Source organism: Pongo abelii, chromosome 1 (genome assembly GCF_028885655.2).
Source record: "Pongo abelii isolate AG06213 chromosome 1, NHGRI_mPonAbe1-v2.0_pri, whole genome shotgun sequence".
NCBI lineage: Eukaryota > Metazoa > Chordata > Mammalia > Primates > Hominidae > Pongo > Pongo abelii.
The window spans coordinates 183,075,482-183,098,018 of NC_071985.2; the positions used below are offsets into that span (position 1 = coordinate 183,075,482).

The following is a 22,537-nucleotide window of genomic DNA, read 5'->3' on the forward strand; positions in this document are numbered from 1 at the left end:
CCACAGCTGCACATCTTCACTGGCATTCTTTTTGTGAACAATCTTGTACTGATGAATAGGGCACAGTTATTGCCATTGATGAGCTTATGGTTTAGAGGAGAAGGCATAGAGGTAGACAATAAACTATTCTACAGGGTAAGAGAGGACTTTGGGAACACAGAGAAATGGTTCATAACTTGGTCTGAGAGGTTGAGGAATGAGCTCCAGGGGAGAGGATATTCATGTTGAATTTTGAGGCATGTGTAAGAATTAGCCAGATTAATAATAAGAATAATAGCTATAGTAATAGCAAACATTTATATAGTTATTACTATCTGCCAGGTAGTGTTTTAAGCACTTAACACATATTAATGCATTTGACCCTCTCAACACTGAATAAGGCCCTTATAAGAGGCCTTATAAGTACTGTTATCAGTCATCTCTATTTTACAGATAAGTGTAATGTCAAGGTTCTCCAGAGAAAAAGAACCGACAGGAGATGATAGATTGAAAGATATGAATATACAGGTTAGATATAGATATATGAGAGGGGGTTTATTATTTATTATTACTCATCACTATGAGTAAACTGAGGTTGAGAGAAGAGTATCCATTGGCTGAAATGTAGGCACTCCCCATTACTCTTAAGGATCAAAGTCCTTTCTGTGGCTTGCAAGACCCTTGATAATCTGGTCCCTGCTACCACCAGCCCCATTCCCCTCTCCACTGCTGAGTCACTATGTTCCTCTCAGTCCCTCAGCTGAACATTGCTCCCCTCTACTCTGGCCCTTTGCCCATGCTGTTCCCCTGGCCTGGGATGGGACACACTGTCCTCATCCTTCAGATCTTGGCTCAAATGACAGTCTGAGAAAGGGTGTTCCTCCTCCTCAGCCAGGCAAGTACAGGCTGTTGCTCACTGTTAGAACAGCCTGTACTTGACCTTGACAGCACTCATCTCAGCTGTATATAGCTGTTTTTTTCATCCTCTCATTGTTTCCTCAGTGACACATAATAGGTGGCCAATAAATATTTGCTGACCCTATGAAAAATGTAGGGGCAGATGAATGTCTAGGAGTCAGCAGGAGCAAGACCATCAGAGATCATCTCGTCCCACAACTTCCTTTAACTTCTGGGAAATTGAGAGGGGCAGTGACTTGCCCAACACTACACAGCAAGTCAGGGGCAGAGCTGAGGATTCTGACTCCTGGTCCTGGATCACTTCCATTGTTCCCAGTGGGATGCTCCTTGCCTCACTCCAGTGCCTACCTGTCCAAGCCTGTTCTATCCTTCATGAGACAGCTGATTCCTAAACATGTCTAGGATTCCTTTCATGTTACAGTTCAACCTTACCTCACCCCACAAAGTTAGAATTGACTGCTCTTTTCTCTATGCTCCCCAAACTCCCTGCAGCTTTGCTCTTGCCCTTCTATACTCTGCTTACACCTGAGCTTTTCCAGCGCAGGCACCATGCCTGATTCCTCTGTCCCCATGGGGGCTGCATGCAGCAGTACAAATATGGTATGTGAGTATGCTGTGATACAGGAAAGCAGAGGGATGTGGGATTATCAAGGAATCCTTAACCCAGCCAAGGTCAAGAAAGGTTTCCAGGAGGCAGTGAATCCTGAGCTGAACAAGCAGGATTAGCCAGGTGGGTGGTGCATGCATGCTTTGAGAAAAATGTGGATTTGGGGTGGAGGAAAGGGCATTTTAAGGAGAAAAACCCTAATATTTGTGGAACAAGATAAAAACTAGTTACATAGGGTGAAGTGGAGGCTGGACAACTCAAAACCCTTTTTCTCCCAAGGATTCAAAAGAGGAAGTTGAACTGACTTTCAGGGGCTCTCCAGAGCTAAGTAACCAGGCAATGACAAGGCTGATTGTGCGACAAGCAGGGGAGGACTACCCTTTACAAATGGTTTAATTGGATTAATTTCCCATCTTGGCTGAGACAGAACTTTTGACTCTTTCTTATTCCTACAGCCAAGAGGAGTAGGGCTTGGAGATATTTGCCCTTTACCAGATATTTATGAACGAAGGACCCTCACTTCCTTGCTCAAAAGCCTTCTGGTACTCTGCTTTCCTAAAGATGTTTCCTGCCTCAGCCTGCATGACCAACCCTTTTCCTCTTATTCCTGTGCTCTCCCTTTCCACTGCTGCCCACCTAAACTCCTTAGTGTGGCCTCCACTCCTTTACCCTGAGGGGAAGTCTCTGTGACTCTTCCATGATGCTCCCAGCGGTCTAATTCTCAGGGATGAATGAGATGGAGTGGCTGAGTCACTGTAATGGCCAGACACCAGAGGAGGGACCAATAGGGCCTCTGGTTGCTGAGGGCAATCAGAGCTTTTGCTGCTAAGTGGCTGGAGTTACTGTATTTCAAAAGCAGCTTAAGTTCCATGAGGCCAAGTGAGATTCCCAGCAACTTATTCCCACGTGTATTCCTACTATTTCTTCCCTCCCTCACTTGAAGTGACCAAACAGGATTTCTTGGTTCTTTACATTCAGGGGCATCCACCAAACCCACCTCTCCCTGCCAAAGGACCTGGCCCAAATTTCCTTCTTCTGGGAACTCTTTCTGGCTATTGTTTAATTCCTGTTACTCTTCATTCAGTGCCAGGAACTTGGCATATTTTACTTCTAATCCTCCCTTCTCTGATCAAGAATTTCAGAGACATTAAATTTTTGTCCCAGGGACCCAAACCCAGAACTTTTTCACTAAAGCTAGTCTTTTTCCATCAGGGCAAACTCTCCTTCCTTCCTGGGTCCCAGAATACTCCTTGCACTCCCCACAGATTTTCAAAATCTGAAATTCTCCCTCCAACACAAAAGTTACCTGTGCTACATCTCTGTGGCTAGATCATTGCTCCACAGGTCTTGTCTTTGTAATAGAACTCTAAATTTCCTTTCCTGCTTTTTTGGTTTTCTGTCATAACCCACTGCACAATTTCATGCACAAAACAGGTATACCAAAAAAAAAAAAAAAAAAAAGAAGAAGCTAGACATGTTTATTTGTTGTCATGCCCCTAGCTCAGTATCTGGCATATGGCAGGTGTTCAGCGTAAGGATTCTAGTGTAGACAAGGCTTAGGCTGATTCCCCTCAACCCCCACCCTGCCATACCTCACACCTAGGCAGATGATCAACAAATGGTGTCACATTGAAAGCCAGCAATATGGTTTAGTAGAAAGACATTGGATTGGAACCGGATGACTTTTGTGCAAATTCTCACTCTGCAACATGCTGTGTAACCTTGGGCAAGGTATTTAACTTCCTTGTTTTTGTTAGATGTAAAATGGGGATTATGTTACGTGCTTCCCAGGATTGTTCTGAGGATTCAGAGGCAATACAGATAGTGAAAGGAGTGGCCACTATGGTGCTCTTGGTCCACACAATGGACCCATCTGTGTATCACAGTGGGAACTATCACTTGGGGAGACCCATGGGGCCAGCTCTGAGGGTCCTTAAGTTGGCTTGTTAACATTCTGACCTGTTTGTCCTATCCTCAACTCCTTTCTACCTCAATGATTTGTGGTGGTTAAAATAGACCTATTAACAAACTAATTTTATTTTTAAATACTGCTGATCAACAGTGCTTAAAAACTATCACTTTTAGTTTTTCTTTGTTAATTTGCTTGTAAACCATTGTTATTTGGTCTGTTTTTCCATTAAAGATTTGGGGAAAGGGTTAGACTCAGGCACAGTACATGAATGTAATTTCCTTTATTTCCTACATAATAGGACTCATCTCACCTTTAGTTGAAGTGTGGACCACTTGGTAATTGTTTTGGCTCTAATTCTAGCATAATGGACTTGGAGTCACGGTGTATAACTGGGGATCTTGGGGGTCAGACAGACCTGGGTTTGAATTCTGGCTTTGCCACCTACTTACTCACCTTCACAAAATACCTAATCTCTCTGAGTTTTTTTCTGGTCAATGTAAAAGGGGGATGATACCCCTCACTAACACTATATACATATAGAGTGCCTGCCATAGGAAAAACTTAATAAATGCCAGTGGTCTTTCTAGAAACAATTTCTTAAACCTTAGGGACTTTGCTGAAAATTGTTTGAAATAATTACATGGCATACTGGAATGTCATGTGAGTCCACTTTGCATTTGGACCACTAGTAGATTAAGCTGAACTCGCATAGAAAAGCCTTCTGGGAATTAACCCGGGGTTGGGTGATTTTAAACCAGTTTTCATTCTGCTGCAGAAACAAAAAGGATGAGATGGGAGAAACACTATTCCTTTAATTGAAGGAACACTTTTATGTTCTCAGGTCTATTTTAATCTTAAGTGCTGATTATGTATCATTCTCTCCTGTTAACAGACACTTCTGTAAGTGATCTGCACAGAGAGAAATATGATTCTTACATAAATACTGTACCATGAGAAATTATCTTATTACCTAATATGCCAAAAAGCTAATAAGATAAGGGAATGGTACGAGTCATTTTTGGACAATATTAAAACTTGATTTCAGCTCATGGAAATAAAATGTAATTTCCTTTTATTATTCTCTTCTTCAGGTAGAACAAAGGCAGTCAAGGGTGCAAGGATATTAGAAGCTGTGTTCTGTGAGCTTTCATGAAGGCTGTGGAAGGATCCAGGCAGGATGGCCTCAAATTAAGATTTTAATGACTCTTTGGTTTAGAAAACACACTCTTATTGTTAACGCTATCTTATCAGGTATCATTTTTGAATTCACAGATGAAAGTTAAAAAATTCATAATTATATAAATACTTGCCTTGTGTGTTTGCCTGTGTGTGTCTGTTAAGGAACAAATGCATAGTGCCTACAGGAAGTAAGGGCAAAATAATTTCAAGGACTAGGAATTTCCGGAATTACCTATGGCAAAGGCAATTGTGTGCTGCATTTTGACAAGGTTAAAAGTATCTACACCCAAATACTGACTCAAGGAGAGTATGGGTGCCACAAGACCTTGTGAGTTTCAAACGTACATTTAAATGTTATTCTTTGGGGGTTAAAATGTTTTATTTATAAACGAACAAAGGTTGATTGATCTTGATGAAAGACATTTAAACAGGACCCCAGCTGATAAAAAGTTCTGGCAGTAACCATCATTTGGTCAGTGTGATCTTCGGTAATAGAAGTAAGTAAAGTTTTGATGTTGATGGTGATGATGTGGGGTGGTTTTAGACACAAACACATTTTTTTTTCACTCCTCCTATCACGTTGACAAAAATAACACTAAGTAAATGCCGTCAGCTTTCTATGACATGCAATTTTTCAACCAAGCAAAATACAATGTACCTAGGACCTCAAAGAAATGTAATAATCTCAGCATTCTTGTGATTTGTTGGACCTTTTCCACAAACACCTACAGAAACTATATATGTTTGCCTGGAGATTTAAGGTAACAGGCTTATATTCGCAACAAGATGAATTTTTTTATTAGATGTTAGGCAGACACGTTGTGCTGATGCTAGAAAGTGTTTCTGAGAGAGTATATGTAGAATGTCTTCTATGGACATTTTCAAGACCTATTTAAATACCTATATCTACTTGTAAAACTTTCAGCATAGATCTGTAGGAGGAGGCTAGTGAATGAACTATATGAACCGGGAAGATTCTACCAACTTCGGATATTCCAAAACAATGCAGCCATCCATTTAAAGTACACTAAAATGACACCTTTAAGGAGCAGGGGTGGTGATGACTGGCAACTATCATAGGTTTGGCAGCAACATTTTCAGACCTACAAACACGGTTATAAAGCTGTGTTATCCCTGTGGGAAACTGTTCTTTCGAATGTCCATTTTTTTTTCTCCAGAAAAGAAACATAGGGGCTTGTCTTTAAGTTAAACTATAATAAGAACCTTTAAGTTCAACTATATGAGGTTTAGCCTGACTTAGAGGTTTAATATTTAGCTTGGTTAATTAAATCTCATTCTTTGCCCTGAATTTAATTATTCCAACCAATGTGGTAACTTAATATAATAATAAAAAAGAGGTTAATTAGAATAGAAGAGAATCTGACTATTTGTTCATCTGGCTCAGTGGGGGCATTTCATGAAGTGTCAGTTTATGGATGGCAATGTTTTATAGAGTATAAATTTTCAGTTAGTGATGAAATGAAAATGAAAGACAGTAGATCTTCACTGAGTGATTGTATCAGGAAATCACTAAAAAGCTAATCTGTAAAGTTCAGGGCATATTTTAATGTGACTTCATGATAACGTAGGCAGTATTTTTCTCCCTAGGTTGAGCTTAAATCATGTTCTTTAGACACATTATGAGTAATTCCTTGTTTTGAGTTTCTATTCAAAGGTAAGAAAGCCAAATATTTCCTACTTTTAAACAGAAATGAGTGCTAAAATAAAAAGGTGACTTTTCTTGCTTAGCTGTCACTGTCAATACAAATGGTCTGCTTTCTTAATATTTCTTAATGCTCAAGTTCTGCAACCTTAATGCTGAGGTGCTGTGCAGTGGAATCAGACTTGGATTCAAATCCCAGCCGGAAACTTGCTTGTGGTGTCAAGTTACTATTCTTATTGAGTCTCAGTCTTGTCATCTGTGAAATGAGGATAATGTTGTCTACACTACTCGGGTTGCTGAGGATAAAGTGAGAGAATGTAGAGGACACCTTACAGCCTGCCCGTTACATAATAGGTGCTCTGCAAATGGTGGCTCCCTGTACTCTGAACAAGTCACAAGCCTTCTTATAAATGAATAACAGGTGCTAATGTATCATAACACCAAAGGTAAGGCCAAGTGTTCTGGCTTATCAACCAGGGCAGTGCTCCTTAAACTTGAGAGTATCAGTGATTCATTCACCTGGGGATCTGGTTAAATGCAGATTCTACATTTCTAACAAGCTCCCAGATGATGCTGATACTGCTGGTTGGGGACCACCACACTTTTAATAGCATGGAACCAGAACAGTGACTTCTGAACATCGAGCTGACTTTAAGAGACTGGGATAAGCCGTAAAATAGAATTTTACTCTGCCTTTTCTTTTCCCTGGTTTAATGATAAAAATATTGGGGAAATCTGAAGATGGTACAGAAAAAAAGTTTAAATAAACACATTTAAAAATTTGGGAAGTCAAATCCATTCTACACACTTTCATTTATTGTCTGGACAGATAAAGTACAAATAATTCAAACACAACAAGATTATGAAAAAAAAACATTTACAATACTTTCCCTTGGAAATCATCTAAACTAGCAAGATTAACATGAAGTCATTCATTAATAACTAAAGTATACAACTGCCTGGTCCTAAGATTTTTTTTCCTTTTTTTTTCCCCCAAGATTGAACACATTATAGAGAAGATTTTGGCATGCCTTTCCCACTAATGCTTAGCAAATGCATCAAAACTTTGCCAGCAAACTGCGTTCATTCATAGCAGGTGACGTAAAAAGTTTTCCCTGAATGTTGAACGAGTGTTCTCTGAACTGAAATCTGGTGTTATATCCAAAACCGAAAAGAGGAAAAAAAAACAGAAAAAAAATTTAAAGGAGGAGTCTATGATGCAGCCTTGGTATTCGTTATCTGTCTACCACTACAACGACTACTACAAAGTTTGCCTCTTCAGTGTGAAAACAACAGTCCTGTCTACATGCACTTAGTGGGTTCAGCATGGGAAAAAATGCACAAAATAAGCACAAGTTATAAATAACCATAACGTTTTATTACCATTAAGACTAAACTTGTATTGAAAAGATTTTATATAACAAGACAAGAAAAGCAATAGCAAATTTAACTATCAACTAGATTATGCATAGCGAGTAACTGTTTCTATTACCCAGGGAAGAGCATGAACCCTTGTATTTTTTTGTTTTGTTTTTGTTTTAAATATATAACCGTACAAAGCACAAACATACTAAAATGATCAGTGCACTGGACGTGGGAGAGTGCTCCCTCAGTCATTTTGTTCCCTTAGCTCTGTTTTGTTTTCCGCAATCTGAGTTACATTAAAATAAAGACTCAGTTGTTTTTATTTTTCTACTGTGCAGTAAGAAAAAATATTCACAACAAACATGACAATATATCAAACAATAGTTCTACACAAGTTACCTTGATACCTCTTTAACTGTCACTTAAATATCATAAGAAAACATTTTAAGACATATACAAACAAAACTAGCCAAGTGTTACAACTTATAATAAATTAACCCAAAGAAAAAATAACTTTATATATATATATTTATATTGTATATACACATACACACACAACAGAATGACACAATAATATGCTTCTTCCCATAGTTTAAGTAAACAAATAAGTAGTCTAGCCAATCTAGCTATATTTGATCTCGGCCATAGGCATCATCACATCGGCGATTAAATAAATAAGTGTTTCAAGCAACATAAACAGTGTTTCAAATGTACCAACACAGCCCAATTCTATCAGCATGGGCTACAAAGTGAATTTGAAAATTTCTTAATGAATTTAAAGCAAATGTATCTTTTGTTTTCCTCTCCTAAACACATTACATTTAACTATGATACTAAGATATGTAAATAATTTTGTAGCACCTACTGCTCAAACTAAGGAAGTTTTAGATCAAAAGGAAAATTAATCTTTTTAATTTTTGTTCTGCTGACATCCCATACTGATGACTTAAAGAAAAACTGTCTTTCAACTCATCTCCTTGCTTTTGGGTTTTGACTGTGGGGAACTGTGGTACCCTGGGTAGAACGAACACTCCTTTCCCCTAGTAATTAATAATTGTTTTTTAATTATTACATGCTATGAAAAGATATGAAGATCATCTGTTTATAGCCCATCCTTCAAAAAACAGTCTACGAATCCAGTTTAAAACACACATCTTGATCTCTAAAAAGTTACCAGTGCAGTATGAACGCGACAAAGTTGTCAATTTCCCCTAAATTAGCCAGTCAAAATATTTTTTTCTCAAATCCAGATTCTCTTGTAAAAATTCTTTATATTTTATAAAAATAGATTTTTCTTGAAACCCATTTTCAGCAAAGAGACCACCTCTTTGGCAACAATGTTAATGTTATTAAATTGTTAATGTCATCAGGTATCCCCCTTGCCCCCATCCCCTAACAGAAGACTGTTTTAGTTCACATGATATAAAAGAAAAAAGGAAAAATAAAAAAATTTGCAAAAGTTTTTTTTTATTTTTGCAATTTTTATTATTCCTCTTTAATTTGTGTGGGGGTTTTTACCAATCTGATTGGATCGACATTTTGACAAAAAAGAAAAATCTTTTTTCCTTTCTTTGAATCCCATTACTTTGTAAAAATTGTTTTATTTTTATTATTTTTTTTGTTTTTTGTTTTTCTTCTTCAAATGAGCGAATGGTCATCTTAAAAAGATCCACCTTCAAGGAAGGTAGTAAAGTTAGCTGGCTGGGTAAAAATCCCTGCACATCGCTATCTATGTATATTATATTCAACAACGACAGCTATGAAAGAACATTCAATGCATCAAAGGTATTTTTTTGTTTTTTTTTTCTTTTTTTCTAAGCATTATAAAATCCTTTCCTGGTACACCTCAGGATAATCCAATGTTTTAATACTTAGGCAACACTGGCTTATAAAGTCCATGGTTGAATATAAGCCTTGAAAAGTTTGTTTCTCTCTCTTTCGTGTGTGTGTGTGTGTGCGCGCGTGTGTTTTGTTCGTATATATTTCTATATATATTTTAGTAAGTAAGAATGGGAAATTCAGGACTTGTGGGCTTTGTTGGTTTTAAAGGAAACTTGCAACACTCTGTCTCCCAGGCGGTACCCGTTGAGGCTGGCGATGGCCATGGCCGCCTCATCATAGTTGGTCATGGTGACAAAGCCGAATCCCTTGCACTTGTTGGTGTTGAAGTCACGGATCACCTTGACGTTGTTCACTGCTCCAAAGGGGCCAAAGAGCTGCCAGAGGACACTCTCATCGGAATCGGGGGACAGGTTGTAGACAAAGATGCACCACCCAGTTCCTGTGTGACCAGGGATGTTCATTCCCACAAGGCTTGTCATTCCATCAATGGTAATTGGGGAGAACCTGGGGGGACAAGCAGAAGGGGGGACTGGTCCAGACATCAGTCTGACCAAGGATAACACACAGATGCACAGACACAGACACGGGGCAGAGGGCTGAGTGAGTGTTTACAGGAGAGTCTTCAGGGTTCAAAAACCAAAATGTAAAAACTAATGTCTATGTCATTTCCTCTGATGGGAATGGCTTGACTGGCTAGGGCATGTTCATGCTGAGAGAAAGAACTAGGTCAATTTCTAAAAACCATAAGGGACTCCCAGGGCTCCCAGAGCAAGGCTCTATAACAGTTCTATCACAGTATATGCTCATAGCGCACCCCACCCTGACTCCACCCCACCCCAACAATAGACCATGTGCTCTTGGAGGAAAGGGTCTATTTCATTCACTCTGTGGCTCTATTTGTTTATTCAGTGGAGCACATATGGGAATCTCACAGATACAGTGACACATAGAAAATGCTCAATAGATATTTATTGGTTGAATAAGTGACTAACTTTGGCCAGTGCTTGGGAAATTTCATTGTTTTTTTTTAAAGGCAGATTAGGAGATGGCCCTAAAGTGCTTAAGTCTACCATTTTTGCACTCCCTTGACCTATGGTTGTCAAATGTTTCTTGGTGAGGATGGAGATACGTGACAATGAACAGGCATGTCTTGCTATTAAACAGATGGGTGGTTCATGTTTCATTTAGCACTTATTCAAAAGGGTTTCCCCCACAAACTCAAGCAATAATAATAAAGATGTATTACTCCTCTATGCTATGTTATCTGGAATTTATTCCTAAGTATCACTGGAGCAAGACTTCAAGTGGTTTGTGCATTTATATATCTTGAATCGCTGTACATTAGAAAAGCATAAAATTGTTATTTGCCCTATTACAACTGCTTTTGTATTAGGCTTAGAAATCTTCTCAGTTTTTGTGTACTCCTGAAAAGAAAAAATGACCCTTTAAATTCTATTCACTGTCTGATGAAATAAATCCTTGTGTGATTTGTGATGGATGTACCAGATGAAACAATTAGGTTACCAGTGCCTACAGCAGAACAATTATTTGTTAATGTTTTGTTTCATATCAAGCTTACACAGGGATTTTTTTCTTTTCTTTCTTTCTTTTTTTTTTTTTTTTTGAGATGGAGTCTCACTCTGTCACCCAGGCTGGAGTGCAGTGGCATTATCTTGGCTCATTGTAACCTCTGCCTCCCGGGTTCAAGTGATTCTCCTGCCTCAGCCTCCTGAGTAGCTGGGACTATAGGCACGCACCACCATGCCCGGCTAATTTTTTTGTATTTTTAGTAGAGACGGGGTTTTGCCATGTTGGCCAGGCTGGTCTTGAACTTCTGACCTCAGGTGATCCACCCACCTTGGCCTCCCAAAGTGCTGGGATTACAGGCATGAGCTTATATAGGGATTTTTGATGCTATACACTGAGTAGTTTCTTGCTTTTCATTTGGCCGGGGTTTTACTGGGGGAGATAGGAAAAGGAGAGAAAGCAAAAACTAGGGAAGAGCATGGTGTAAAGTATGAGCTACAACTGTTTTTAAAAATAAGCAAATATTCTTGGACATTTGAAAGTCCTATTAAAGAATAGTTCTGTATCTAACTAGAATTTGGATAATCAAATGGCTACTGAATATATGCTAAATATTACAACTCAGTAGACAATATTTTTGCTATTATTCACTAAGTCAACCTTCCGTCTTGTTTAAAAACAATTAACAAGAAAAAGCCAAAAAAAATCATGGTGTAGATTCTTAGACGTGCAAATCCATGTCTATTTGTAACTTGTATCATTTCTGAAGACTGTCTTTTTAATCTTCTCTCCTCCAACCAGGTGAGTTGACCCTGGTGAACTGACCTCTTTCTGTTTATAGGTAGAAAACAGCTAAGTATTTATTATAAGTCTAAGGTCAGGGCCAGCAAAGAGATTACAAGTACAGCCTCTATCCTAGTTGGTGACAGTTAATTGCAGCATTTTGGTAGGAAGCATTCTAAATCCAAATCTGGGTTCAATAGGAAAAGAGAATGCTATTATCAGCTAGTGATGTTTACTCTGGGTGGGGCAGTAGAGGAGGTGGTGGCAGGCCTACCACAGCTGTGTCTTCCCCATCTTATCTATGTTATAAGCATTTCTCTTTTCACAACATTTAGTACTACCTCACTAACATCAGAGAGGAGCAAAGGAATGAGATAGAGCTAGGAAAGATGTAAAATCCCTGGGAACAGGCAAACAGTGTGCTGGAAATGTGGAGATAATTCATAGTTATCCTCATTGATGCTGGGATTGAGATTTGAGAGGCCAGTCCTCTGATAGTGAAGTCTGCAGTCAGGTTACTTCCTCTACTGTGCACCAGTTCCCAGAGTCAGGGTACTTACCATGCATGGCCAGTGAAAGAACTGGGAGTGTGATGTGGACTATTAAAGACTACATCTCTTTCCCTTGACTGTAGGAAGGGGAATTAAAGTGTGCAGCTCTACTGAGCAAGATGATGAAGACACTATGTCCCTAGCAGTGCAGTGGAGCTTATCAGAAGCACATATGGGAATCTCATGGACACAGTGACATCACATACCCAACTTTCCAAGATTCAGATTTCATACTGGGTCTGGAAAACTTTGAATCTGCATTCAGAGAGCCCCAAAAGCCTTGACTCTGGGCCCCCAACCCCACAAAAAGCCTTTCAGTGAAAGGAACAGCAAGTTTAAAACACACATAACATATAACCAAGGGAGGATTTATAGGAACTGTTAAAACCTGTAACAAAAGAAACCCCTGGTTGAGGTGCACACAGATACACTTCATTCTCAGGATGTGCTCTGAAATGCACACTGAAGTGGGGGCAGGAGTTAGAAAGTCATCCACGTGTTTGTTTATCCTTTGGCCAGAGCTGGTAGTCCAAAATCTAATTTTTCTACTGAAAAATCATAAGATTGTCAACCACAATTAGCAAAATGTTCTAATTCTGATTTGCTGGAATCTGCCCTCTTAGCTGAATCTTGGCATTGCTAATGCAAAACAGTTTGCTCTGCAAGTTTGCAAAACCAGCCAGCAAAGAGTCGGAGCCTTTCCCCTTAGGGGAGCCATTCAGAGGATCAGATTATTAAGGGCTTGGTAGCTGTGGCACCTGAACCATAGGAGAAGCCCACCTGCAAATAAAAGAAAAAGTGAAACACACAAATACATTTTGTGTGCCCTAAAAGAAACAAAATCAACTGAGGTCCGAAATTAAAATTAAGAATTTGACATGCTGGTGGAAGAAAAAGGAAGAATTTTTTTTTTTTTTAAAGTAAAGTTAGTGAATTAAAAAAAAAAAAAAAATTCTAGCCCCAGTCTGTGCCAACATGGACATCTGGCAATCTGTGGAGTTTTAATTACCTCTTTACGCCATAGGCCATATTAAGCAAATTGTCCAGCCTGCAAAGAGAAGGAGGGTCTCTGGGTTAATGCCTCACAGATGGCAAGATCGCTCAATGGAACTATTAATAAGAATGCTCCATTTTCAAAGAAGAAAAGCTCAACAACTTTCCCCACTGCTTGGGCGTCTATCCACCGGTAGTTTCCCTCTTTTCTGTCTGTAACTGCAAGTAATTCATGTTCAGGTCAATGCTAGAGTTTAAAGCAAGTGTCTAATGAGTCTCCCTTTCTTTCAAGGTCTGAATTAATACCATTCCCCCCACCTCTCAGAACATTTGTGTGGATTTTGTTTTATATTGTATGTGAAATTGTTCAAAGCGGGGGCTTCTTAAATTGTTCACCTTTTTACTATAATTAAACTTGTAAATAAAGGTCTCTGTTCCAGATTAACAATACACAGGCACACAATATGTATCAGAACAGATCTTTTCTGTTAGCCTTGCTACATTAACTAAATCATCTTACTACACACATTTTTGGGAGGCAGGGGGAGTTTGCAGGGTAAGATTTTTAAAAAGTGGCTTACTGTTTACAGCCTGATAGCACCTCCCAGCAAACTGCCGTTATGCTATAATCTTCTTCACATTCACTACCTTACTTGGGGACGAGCTATTCACACCATAGGGCAGTAGTAATGATAGTTTCCACCATTAGAAGTCTGCTGGAAAGGCTTTTTACATAAATACTGCATGTGCTCTCAAGCAAAATAAAAATTAGATGACTTGGACTCTTCATGAAATCATTAACCATTTCAAATTCACAGGGCATAGGAGGACACGAAAGAGGATGATTTTTCTCCTCATGTAGCCAGATGGGGCATACTATCCTAGATAGAAGGACCTACTATTTCCCACGTGAAGTTTCTCAAAGAGAAAAACATTTTCATCAAAGGGAAGCTGGGATGTGGTGTGGAATAAAGTAATTGTTTAGAATTTATCATGGGTAAGTCAAAAATATTTTTATCTCTTGTATAATAGAGACCAGACAAGGTCATACTGCCCTCGTGGAGAGAAACCTGTCTTTTAGAAAAGTCCCAGGAGAAGGGCAATGCCCCCCTGCCCCAGGAGCTTCCTGGGGGTTGGGTACTCGAAGGAAACACTAATCAGGCTTGGACAGGATCTTCCTCCCTATCTTCCCAGAATCTACTGACTTAACATAATAAGGTTAACACCAAAGACAGTCCCCCCTCCCCTGAACTCAACAGAGTTACCTGCCGAGGGAAAAGAAGACAGGAAAAACCACTCCCTCTGGCAAGGATCTGCCTTATGGTCTATTTTTTGAATTTATTAAAAGACACCGTCCAGCCTTAAGTCTAATCTGCTGAATGTGGTCACTGATCTGTGATTAACTCTTGTTGAAACTGAACCTTCATGTTTGGTTAAATACAGAAATTTTGTTTCTACCAAATAATCTGAAGTTTATACAGTCACAGTAGTAAATTGGAAGAGGGCTTAGAAGGGCATCTGCTCCAACTGTCTCATTTTACAGGAATGGAAACTGAGGCTCGGGGGGAGTTTTGCACAGTGATTCCTGGGGGTGGAAGCTTTTACCCTTGCCCCATTTGTCAGGACCATGGGCTTCCCTGGCTCTTGCCCAGCTATGAACCCCCTGTAGCAGGGCTTCTTCCTCTTTGGGCATGCCTACCTGAACCTCTGAGCCTGGTGGTGAAGTGGACCTGGGTAGCGCCGGTTGGGGGACTGGTAGAGCTGGGAGAGCAGGGCCTGGCTGGACTTCTGGCTGGGGTTGTTGGCAAACTTCACAGTAATTGGTTCCGTAGCACCGCTGGGCTTCTGGCCATTCAGCCCTTTGATGGCTTCTTCTGCCTCAATCCTCTTATCAAAGCGGATGAATCCCACCCCTCTGGACACTCCTGGGGAAAGAGAAAGAGCCTTTGTAAAGAGTGAATACACCAAACTGGTAAACATCTTTGGGAAGAGATGGGTCCTATGGATATTGTGTGAGGAGTAAGCCCACCTGTGGGACCAGGGCTGAGCCCAGCTCCCTGATCTCTCTCACCCATCAAAACACGTTTACCTGCATTCCTGCTATCATGGCTCTGGACTGATGCCTCCCAGCCATAGAACATAGGGCTCTCTTGCATCTGGCCCCTCTAGTCCTCTACCACTGCTCTGCTCCATCATCACCTCCCAAAAGTTGCTAGAACTGATCACTCACTGTCCAGTTTCTAGTCTTCTCGTGTCCTCCACATGTAGTGAGTGTGCAATCTATTTGAAAAGTGACCTCTGACCACATCATATGCTTTAAAAACATCTTCTATATCTTTTTTGTACTTTTTGAATTTTGTACCTTGTGCATAGTACCTATTCTTCACTGACTCCCATTCTAAAATGAATAACAAACAAAACCTACAAAATACCCTTCCACGGCTCCATTCTGCACCCAGATAAAGTTCAGACTTCTTGGCACAGCATTCAATGCCTCTGGCAATCTGGCCCCAAATTCCCTATTGAGGCTCACACCAGCCACCCTGAACTGCCTGATCCTCCTTGAATAGACTGTTCTTCCTTGATTCCATGCCTTGGGATATGCTCTCCTCTCCACCTAGAATGCTCTGTCCCTCCTTTTTGCTGGATACCTTTGAAACATCCTCCAAACCCCTATTCAAACATTGCCTCCTCAATGGGGCCTTCCTAGCAATTCCCACCAGGCATGGCACACCTTCTCCTGAGCTCTCAGGGGCACTTGACAGCTTCTAGCAAGTATTTGGACTCCACACTGGAGTCCTGTAAGGGTGGGGCAGTGCCTGCTTCTTTCTTGGTCTCCAGTGTCCCTCTGCACAATGTCTAGGGCAGAGCCGACTTCTGTGAAAGTTTGTCTCATGAATCACATGATAAATGTGCTAAACCATTCTCAGGGAGTGAGTTCTAAATTGGAAACAAATTGGAGGTAGGCGAAAACACCTTGTCATTAAAAGTGCAACCCAGAGTACCTGACATTTCTTACTGAGAGGTGGTGGCTGCCTTTCTTTATTATGGACAAAGAACCCCAGTACCAGATCCTGGGTTCAGATCCTTGTACTGCTACTAACTGCCTTTGGGGAGTCAGATCCCCCACTTTCAACCTGTTTCCTCAAGTGTGAAATGGGACAATTCCTTCTAACTCTATAATGCTATGAATTGGAGTTACAGCTATGCATACAGGTTCTTTTCACATACAAAAGTAATGTTATTTGGTTGAGGGCTGAAAGAGACTTTGAAGGTCATACAGTTCCACTCTCAACCTGATGCCTGAATTCTTTTTACAACCCTGCCAAGTAGTTTAGCTGCTGCTAAAACAAGTCCCATGATGGAGAACTCCTACCTCCCAAGATGGCCCATTTTAAATTTGGGCAGTTGACTGATAAGAAGTCTTTCTTCCAAGTCAAAAATCTGTCTATTCATGATCCATATCATCTGCTTTAAGCAGCCATCAGCCTTCCGCTCTTATGAGTAACATTGATATACACGGAAAGAAATTACAAAGAAACACTTAACCTGTGACTTGATCAACCAGGATTCGTGAGGTGATGATACGGCCGTATTGCGAGAAAAGTTGTTCCAGTTCCTTCTGGGTCATGGTTTTGGGAAGGCCGCTAACATAGAGGTTTGCATCCCTGATTGAGGCAGAGCTCGGACGGGCATATGAGACCTAGGAAAATGCAAGAGGAGCTAATTCCATTATAGGCAATCACCCTCAGAGTAGACGCTGAGTCCACAACCAAGATGACAGCCCCTCATCTACCGTTACAACTCATGGTGTCAGTTTAAATCACTCAGTAGTTCAGATTTTTAGCTACCCTTGTAATAGTAATGAGAACCAGGAGAACAATAGAGGAACAAGAGGAGAGTTGACGATAACTTAAAACAAATGCACAGATAAGGGTCTCTAAGTGCAGAACAAAATAGCTAGTGTATGGCAGCTGTTAAATGCAGAGCTACCCACGCATGGAATTCTGAAGATTTACCTCCTGGAAGTGGGTGTATAGATGATTTACTGTATCCAACACATAATAATCTTTGAATAAACCAAAAAAAAAAAAACCCTCATGAAATTCTGCTCTGCACATTTCTCTCCTTGCCACCCTCCCTACCCCCATCCCCTTCTTCCTGAATACATAAAAGCAATCAGGTTCTCTGCAAGATTTTTTTATGTTCCATCCTTTGTGTTGCTCCAGTCTGTTCCTATGAGGTCTGCTCTCACCAAATGACAAAGTGCTGGTGAAATAGGGCTGAATGAACATCTGCTTGCGAAACTGGATATGTGACCTTGTCGTCACATCTGCAAGGACCAGTTGCCTCTAACTTTGAAGCAGGGCAGATAAAAACCACAACAAACAAAATGGGGGCATGATGGAAAGGAGGGAGGGAAAGGGCAGTAGAGAAAGAGAAGAGAGCCTCACCAATGGTTATAATAAGTTCGACTTTGTAAATTTGTCCTCCCAGATCTCTCAACTGCTTTTTTTCCCCCAAAAAGCTAACACAGAAGTGTAAACAGATCTGAAATTCCATCTGCAAGAAGCCAAATCTGTAGCAGTACACATAAGCAAAGCAAACCCCAGCAGTCATTAATTTTAGACTTTCATTTACTTATTTATTTATTTTTTAAGAAAACAACATCAGACATTTGAAATATAATTTACAGCTAGTCTAACAAAAGCACTTTCCTGCTAAAGCTATTTCTGGGGTGGTTATGGCTCAGAATAGATGATGAAAACAGTCATTTCAGAGCACATCTGACAACGTTGGACAGGAAGAGACCTATATGCCTTAGCATTTTTCAATTGGAAGTTTTATTTAATCCATACAACTGATTCATAAGACCTATTAAGACTGTAGGGGTGAGAGTGTGTGTGTGTGTGTGTGTGCATGCACACAAACGCATGTGTGCAAAAGGAATTGAACACGTTAAACCAGACCTTTGACATTAAGACCTAAACCTCCAGCAGTAATGTGAGCCTTGCTTCTGTGACCTTCAGGGGAGAGAATGGGTCTAGCAAAGAAGATGAAGGATGAGCAGAACCCTCATCCACGGTACTCTCCCCCTTTCCATGACAGACATGCCAGGTCCCTTTATGGGTTCCATGCCTAAAAATAGATGTTGACTCAACAGATAAAATGATGTGAGTGACTAATCTGCCTCGCTGGCCTCCTCCTGCTGATGGAGTGAGGCAGCTGCCTTCAGTATCTCCATCTTCTAGAAACTCATGGGTGGGCTGGGAGGCCTCTGTGGGCTCCTTCCCAGCACATGGCTTAGATGTAGAGGGGCCTTTATATAGGGGGTCCCAGTGTGTGCATTTGGGGTGTGGGCTGAAGGACTAAGAACCCCATGTGACTGTCTGGACAGGGCTTCACTCCACAGAAGGTTCTCCCACCCCTGTTCTTTAAGAGACAAACTGTGTCAATAGCAGAACTGTTTTTTGAGTAGGAGGAAGAAGTGGTAGGAGAAGGAAATAAAAACATCATAGTGATATGCCCATGGCAATGAGGGTCACCCTTGTTTCACCTTGCCAATTACTGACAAATTAATTATCTGAATGACATTTGTGCTCCCTCAAAACACAACCTACCACCTTTATGCCTTTGCTCATACAGATATTTTTTTTCTACCTACTTCCTCAAGTCCAAATCCTACTCCTCTTCAGGGCTCAGATCAAATGACATCTTCTCTAGGCAGCTTTCTATAGTCTCACCTTCTCCTAAAAATCTCCCCAGCAGTGTTCTCAATGAACCATGGTACTTAACCCATTTCAACCTTAACTGACTACCTCTCCATCTAGGCTGATGACCTCTTTAGGTTGTAGGTCTTGTGTGTGTGTGTCCTATTCAACTCTGTGACTCTAGCTCCCAGCACATAGCCTGATACCTATAGAGTGTTCAACACCTACTGAAAAAATGAATAAACACCCACAGCTCATGAGAAATGATGTTGATATTACTGGCTCTTTGGAGTTAACTGTAACTTCAGTAAGGTGGAACACTGAGAGTCAGGCACCCAGAATCCCAGCTGTGTTTCTCCACCAAGCTAAGAGCTAAGGGACAAATTTTCCATTTTCCAATGCCTGGGGCTGGAAGGACTGAAAGAAGATTGTTCTAGGACTAGACATCACATAGAGACCTTCTCTTAGCAAATATTTCCTGAGGATCTACTATGAGCCAGGTACAGTGGTATGCGTTGGGAACACAGCAAGAACAAGGCATAATCTCTTGCTGTAAAGGAACTCCAAGTCCAAAGAGGGCAACAGACAACACATAGGAGGCACTCAATAAAATGTGTTGAACAGAAGAATGGATGAGTAAACATATAGACCAATTATCACAGTGCCACAAGATGTGTGTGTTATGCCAGGGATACATATGAGTGTGACTGAAACACAGAGGAGGGAGAGATTAATCAAAGGTTAAAAGGGCCAGGAAGGAGACAGAGCTGAGCTGAGACTGGTGGTGAGAAAGGTGGTGGTGGAGTCAGGGAATGGTGGCCTGATAATAGCCTTCCTCTGTCGTGAGGACAAATGAGGTGATGAAGATCGAGGGCTTAGCAAAATACCTGGCACCCAATAAATGCATAATGGATAGTCATGACCTTAACTCCCATTAGTTCTGCACAGCCAGAGCTAGGGTACAGAGGGAACAGGGTGAACCCTGCCAGGGAAGAGGAGCTGGCACTTGAAAGTTGGTGACACAACAAAAACCATTTCCCCAAAAGTTGATTCCAACATAGGTAGAATCTCAGCTAGGGAGAATTACTGCAACACATCTCCAGACACAGACCCTAAATCCCCAAAGGCAGCAACAAATTCCAAAGGTGAACAGCACATCAATCATTCTCTACCAAGTCTAATTCCTGTTTAGTATTTCTCACCTATATGGAACCTTAAGTCTATTGTTCTCTCAGTCTCTTGTCCATGCAACCTGTGGGGTATGGATAGACAAAAATGACAGAAAAAAGATCTTCCCACATTGAATATCCAAATGTTCATCCTAGTATCTAAAATTTTCAACTTTCCATATACATGTATTAAATTCTAACTGAATGACTACAGAGGTCAGGCCCTTGGTTAGGCTGAAAGATTTCCAAAAAATTGCCAATTTTCAGGGTCAGCATTGACGGCATATTAATGCCCCTGGGCCAGTGGCCTGGAGTCACAGGGCTTCCAACACTGGAGCCAGTGCCCTGGAGAACCCCCCCTTGCCTCAGTCAGGATCCTGTTTGCTTCATTCATCCAGAATCTCTGAAGACAAGACTGGCATCTCTAGGCCAGCAATGACCTCCTTCTGGAACTCAGAAAGGGCTGGGAGTGAAGAAGCCACTCCTCTCTCTGGGTAGGGGTGGCTCAAAGCCAGGTGACTGTGAGCAGCTGACTTTACAGATGATCTCTGTGGAAGATTTGCAGTCCCTCCAAGCTCCTCAGCTCTCCCCATCCCTGGTGCTCACAGTCTTCCCATCCTCCACCAGAAGGATGCTATAGCATCATGCTTATGATCCCTGACTGTGGGTCAGCTCCAGTACCCACTAGCTGCATGACCTTGGGCAAGTAATTTGATCTTGATAAGTCTCAACATCTTTGCTCGTAAAAAGGGGGTCAATTATCCTTTGATGGGTTATTGTAAGAACTGAGATAATATATTTAATATGTCTAGCACATACCTAGAACTTAGTAGATACTTACACATATTATTATGTGATAAGTCATACAGGCTTTTGTGGGCCAGCCTGGGAATCTAGCTCCCATTGGGACATACTCTCCAATGTCACCGAAAAAAAAAACCCCAAAAAAACAAACAAAAAAAACCATGTGGAACACTACCAGGGAATGCCTGTAGAGGCACTGCCCTCCTCTGCCACCCTGGTGGGGTCTGGACCATCTTTTACCACTTTACTGACATGAATGTCCTCTAACACATTTCCACAGATCCCACTGCTTTATGCCGACAAAGTACTTTCTGCTTTCCAAAGTGACTTCCCAATTCTGCTCTCAGCAAGTCTCACCAAGGTGGGTAAGGCAGGCATTGTCATTCATCACAGATGGGGCATCAGGACCAGGGCTGAGGGCTGCCTCTTCCCATGCAGCACCCACAACTCCCTTTACCTGTTCATACACAGGGCTTGGACTGGGCAGGGTGGGAAGAACAGCATGTCCTGAGGAAGAATGTTCCCTGAATCATCCAGCAATACCTCAGTCCTTGTCTGTCCTCCATAATACAGAAAAGGGAGAGGACATGGAAAACATGATAAAGGCATGTTGCGTGCAATGAGGAGGATAAAATGAGAGGGAAAAGGCATCCTTTTCCGCCCCAGAAAATTGCTCCTTTAGAAAAACACTGGCATTAGAAGATGGGAGTTCATTCATTCCTCCCCTTCCTAAACACCTACTGTGTGCCAGGCCCTGGGATGGGTGTTGGGAGTGTCTCTGCTTCAAGAATCCCAGTCTGGAAAGGAGAGTAAACAAATGAAGCATGCAATACAGAGGGCTGCTTCCAACAGGGAGATACTCATTTCCCACTCCCAGTGTTTCCTTCCATGTGGAGAGAACCCCCTGCAGTAACAGACCAGGCCTATTGCTATCCCTTCACCCACTCTTCTCCAGGGAAAAGAAGTGACTCCTCTGAATGGAGGCTTCAATAAAAGAAATGGGCATGTGAGGCTCAGATGCTGCTTGCTTCTTCCCTTCTGGGAGCCAGACGCCAGCTGGAAGCACACATTCTGATCCAGGCTCTCAGTCTTATGGGGGCAGGCTCTGCTCTCGGTCTGTGGGGTCTAGAGCAGTTGTGACAGGGTGTGTCAGTCTGTCAAAGTGTAAAGTTCAGTGTTATGGAGCCCACTGTGTCCATGCAACACATCCAGGCCTTAATTGGCAATAAAGATGACCTTAGGATTCCATACACTTTTCTCTTTTGTCTTACTTCTCAATTGGTTTAGAACTTGGATGTGGAAAACAGCAACGCCATTTGTTGGGCCCCTCTGGATTAGAGTAATGACGTGGCCTCTATCATTCACTGGATTTTTTTCATGAGCTAGGCATTCTGTTCACAAAACTGTAAATTTTTATAACTGTGGTTCATAGTAAGTGGAGACATAGTAAGTGTCACATAAAGGTGACATACAGTGGCAATGGGGAACCCAGCAGAAAGTTATATTCCTGAAATCTGCTTCACAGAAATTTGGT

At 41.2% G+C, this 22,537-nt stretch overlaps 1 protein-coding gene across 24 annotated transcripts in view; it reads right to left on the reverse strand.

Moving 5' to 3' along the window:
- Window positions 1-9,380: 9,380 nt before the first annotated feature.
- ELAVL4 (ELAV like RNA binding protein 4) overlaps window positions 9,381-22,537 on the reverse strand; it is a 152,134-nt gene continuing 138,977 nt past the window's right edge. For 10 of the 24 annotated variants that reach the window (XM_024238663.2, XM_054534877.2, XM_054534868.2 and 7 more), the window contains 4 exons: window positions 16,869-17,022; window positions 15,019-15,244; window positions 13,336-13,374; window positions 9,381-10,011 (listed from right to left, as the gene is read on the reverse strand). In XM_024238663.2, coding sequence (XP_024094431.1) covers window positions 9,642-10,011; window positions 13,336-13,374; window positions 15,019-15,244; window positions 16,869-17,022 — 789 coding nt within the window. In that variant the 3' untranslated portion in view covers window positions 9,381-9,641. The remainder of the gene's footprint in view (window positions 10,012-13,335; window positions 13,375-15,018; window positions 15,245-16,868; window positions 17,023-22,537) is intronic. The other 14 variants (XM_002810842.3, XM_003775694.3, XM_002810845.3 and 11 more) reach the window with 2 other exon arrangements.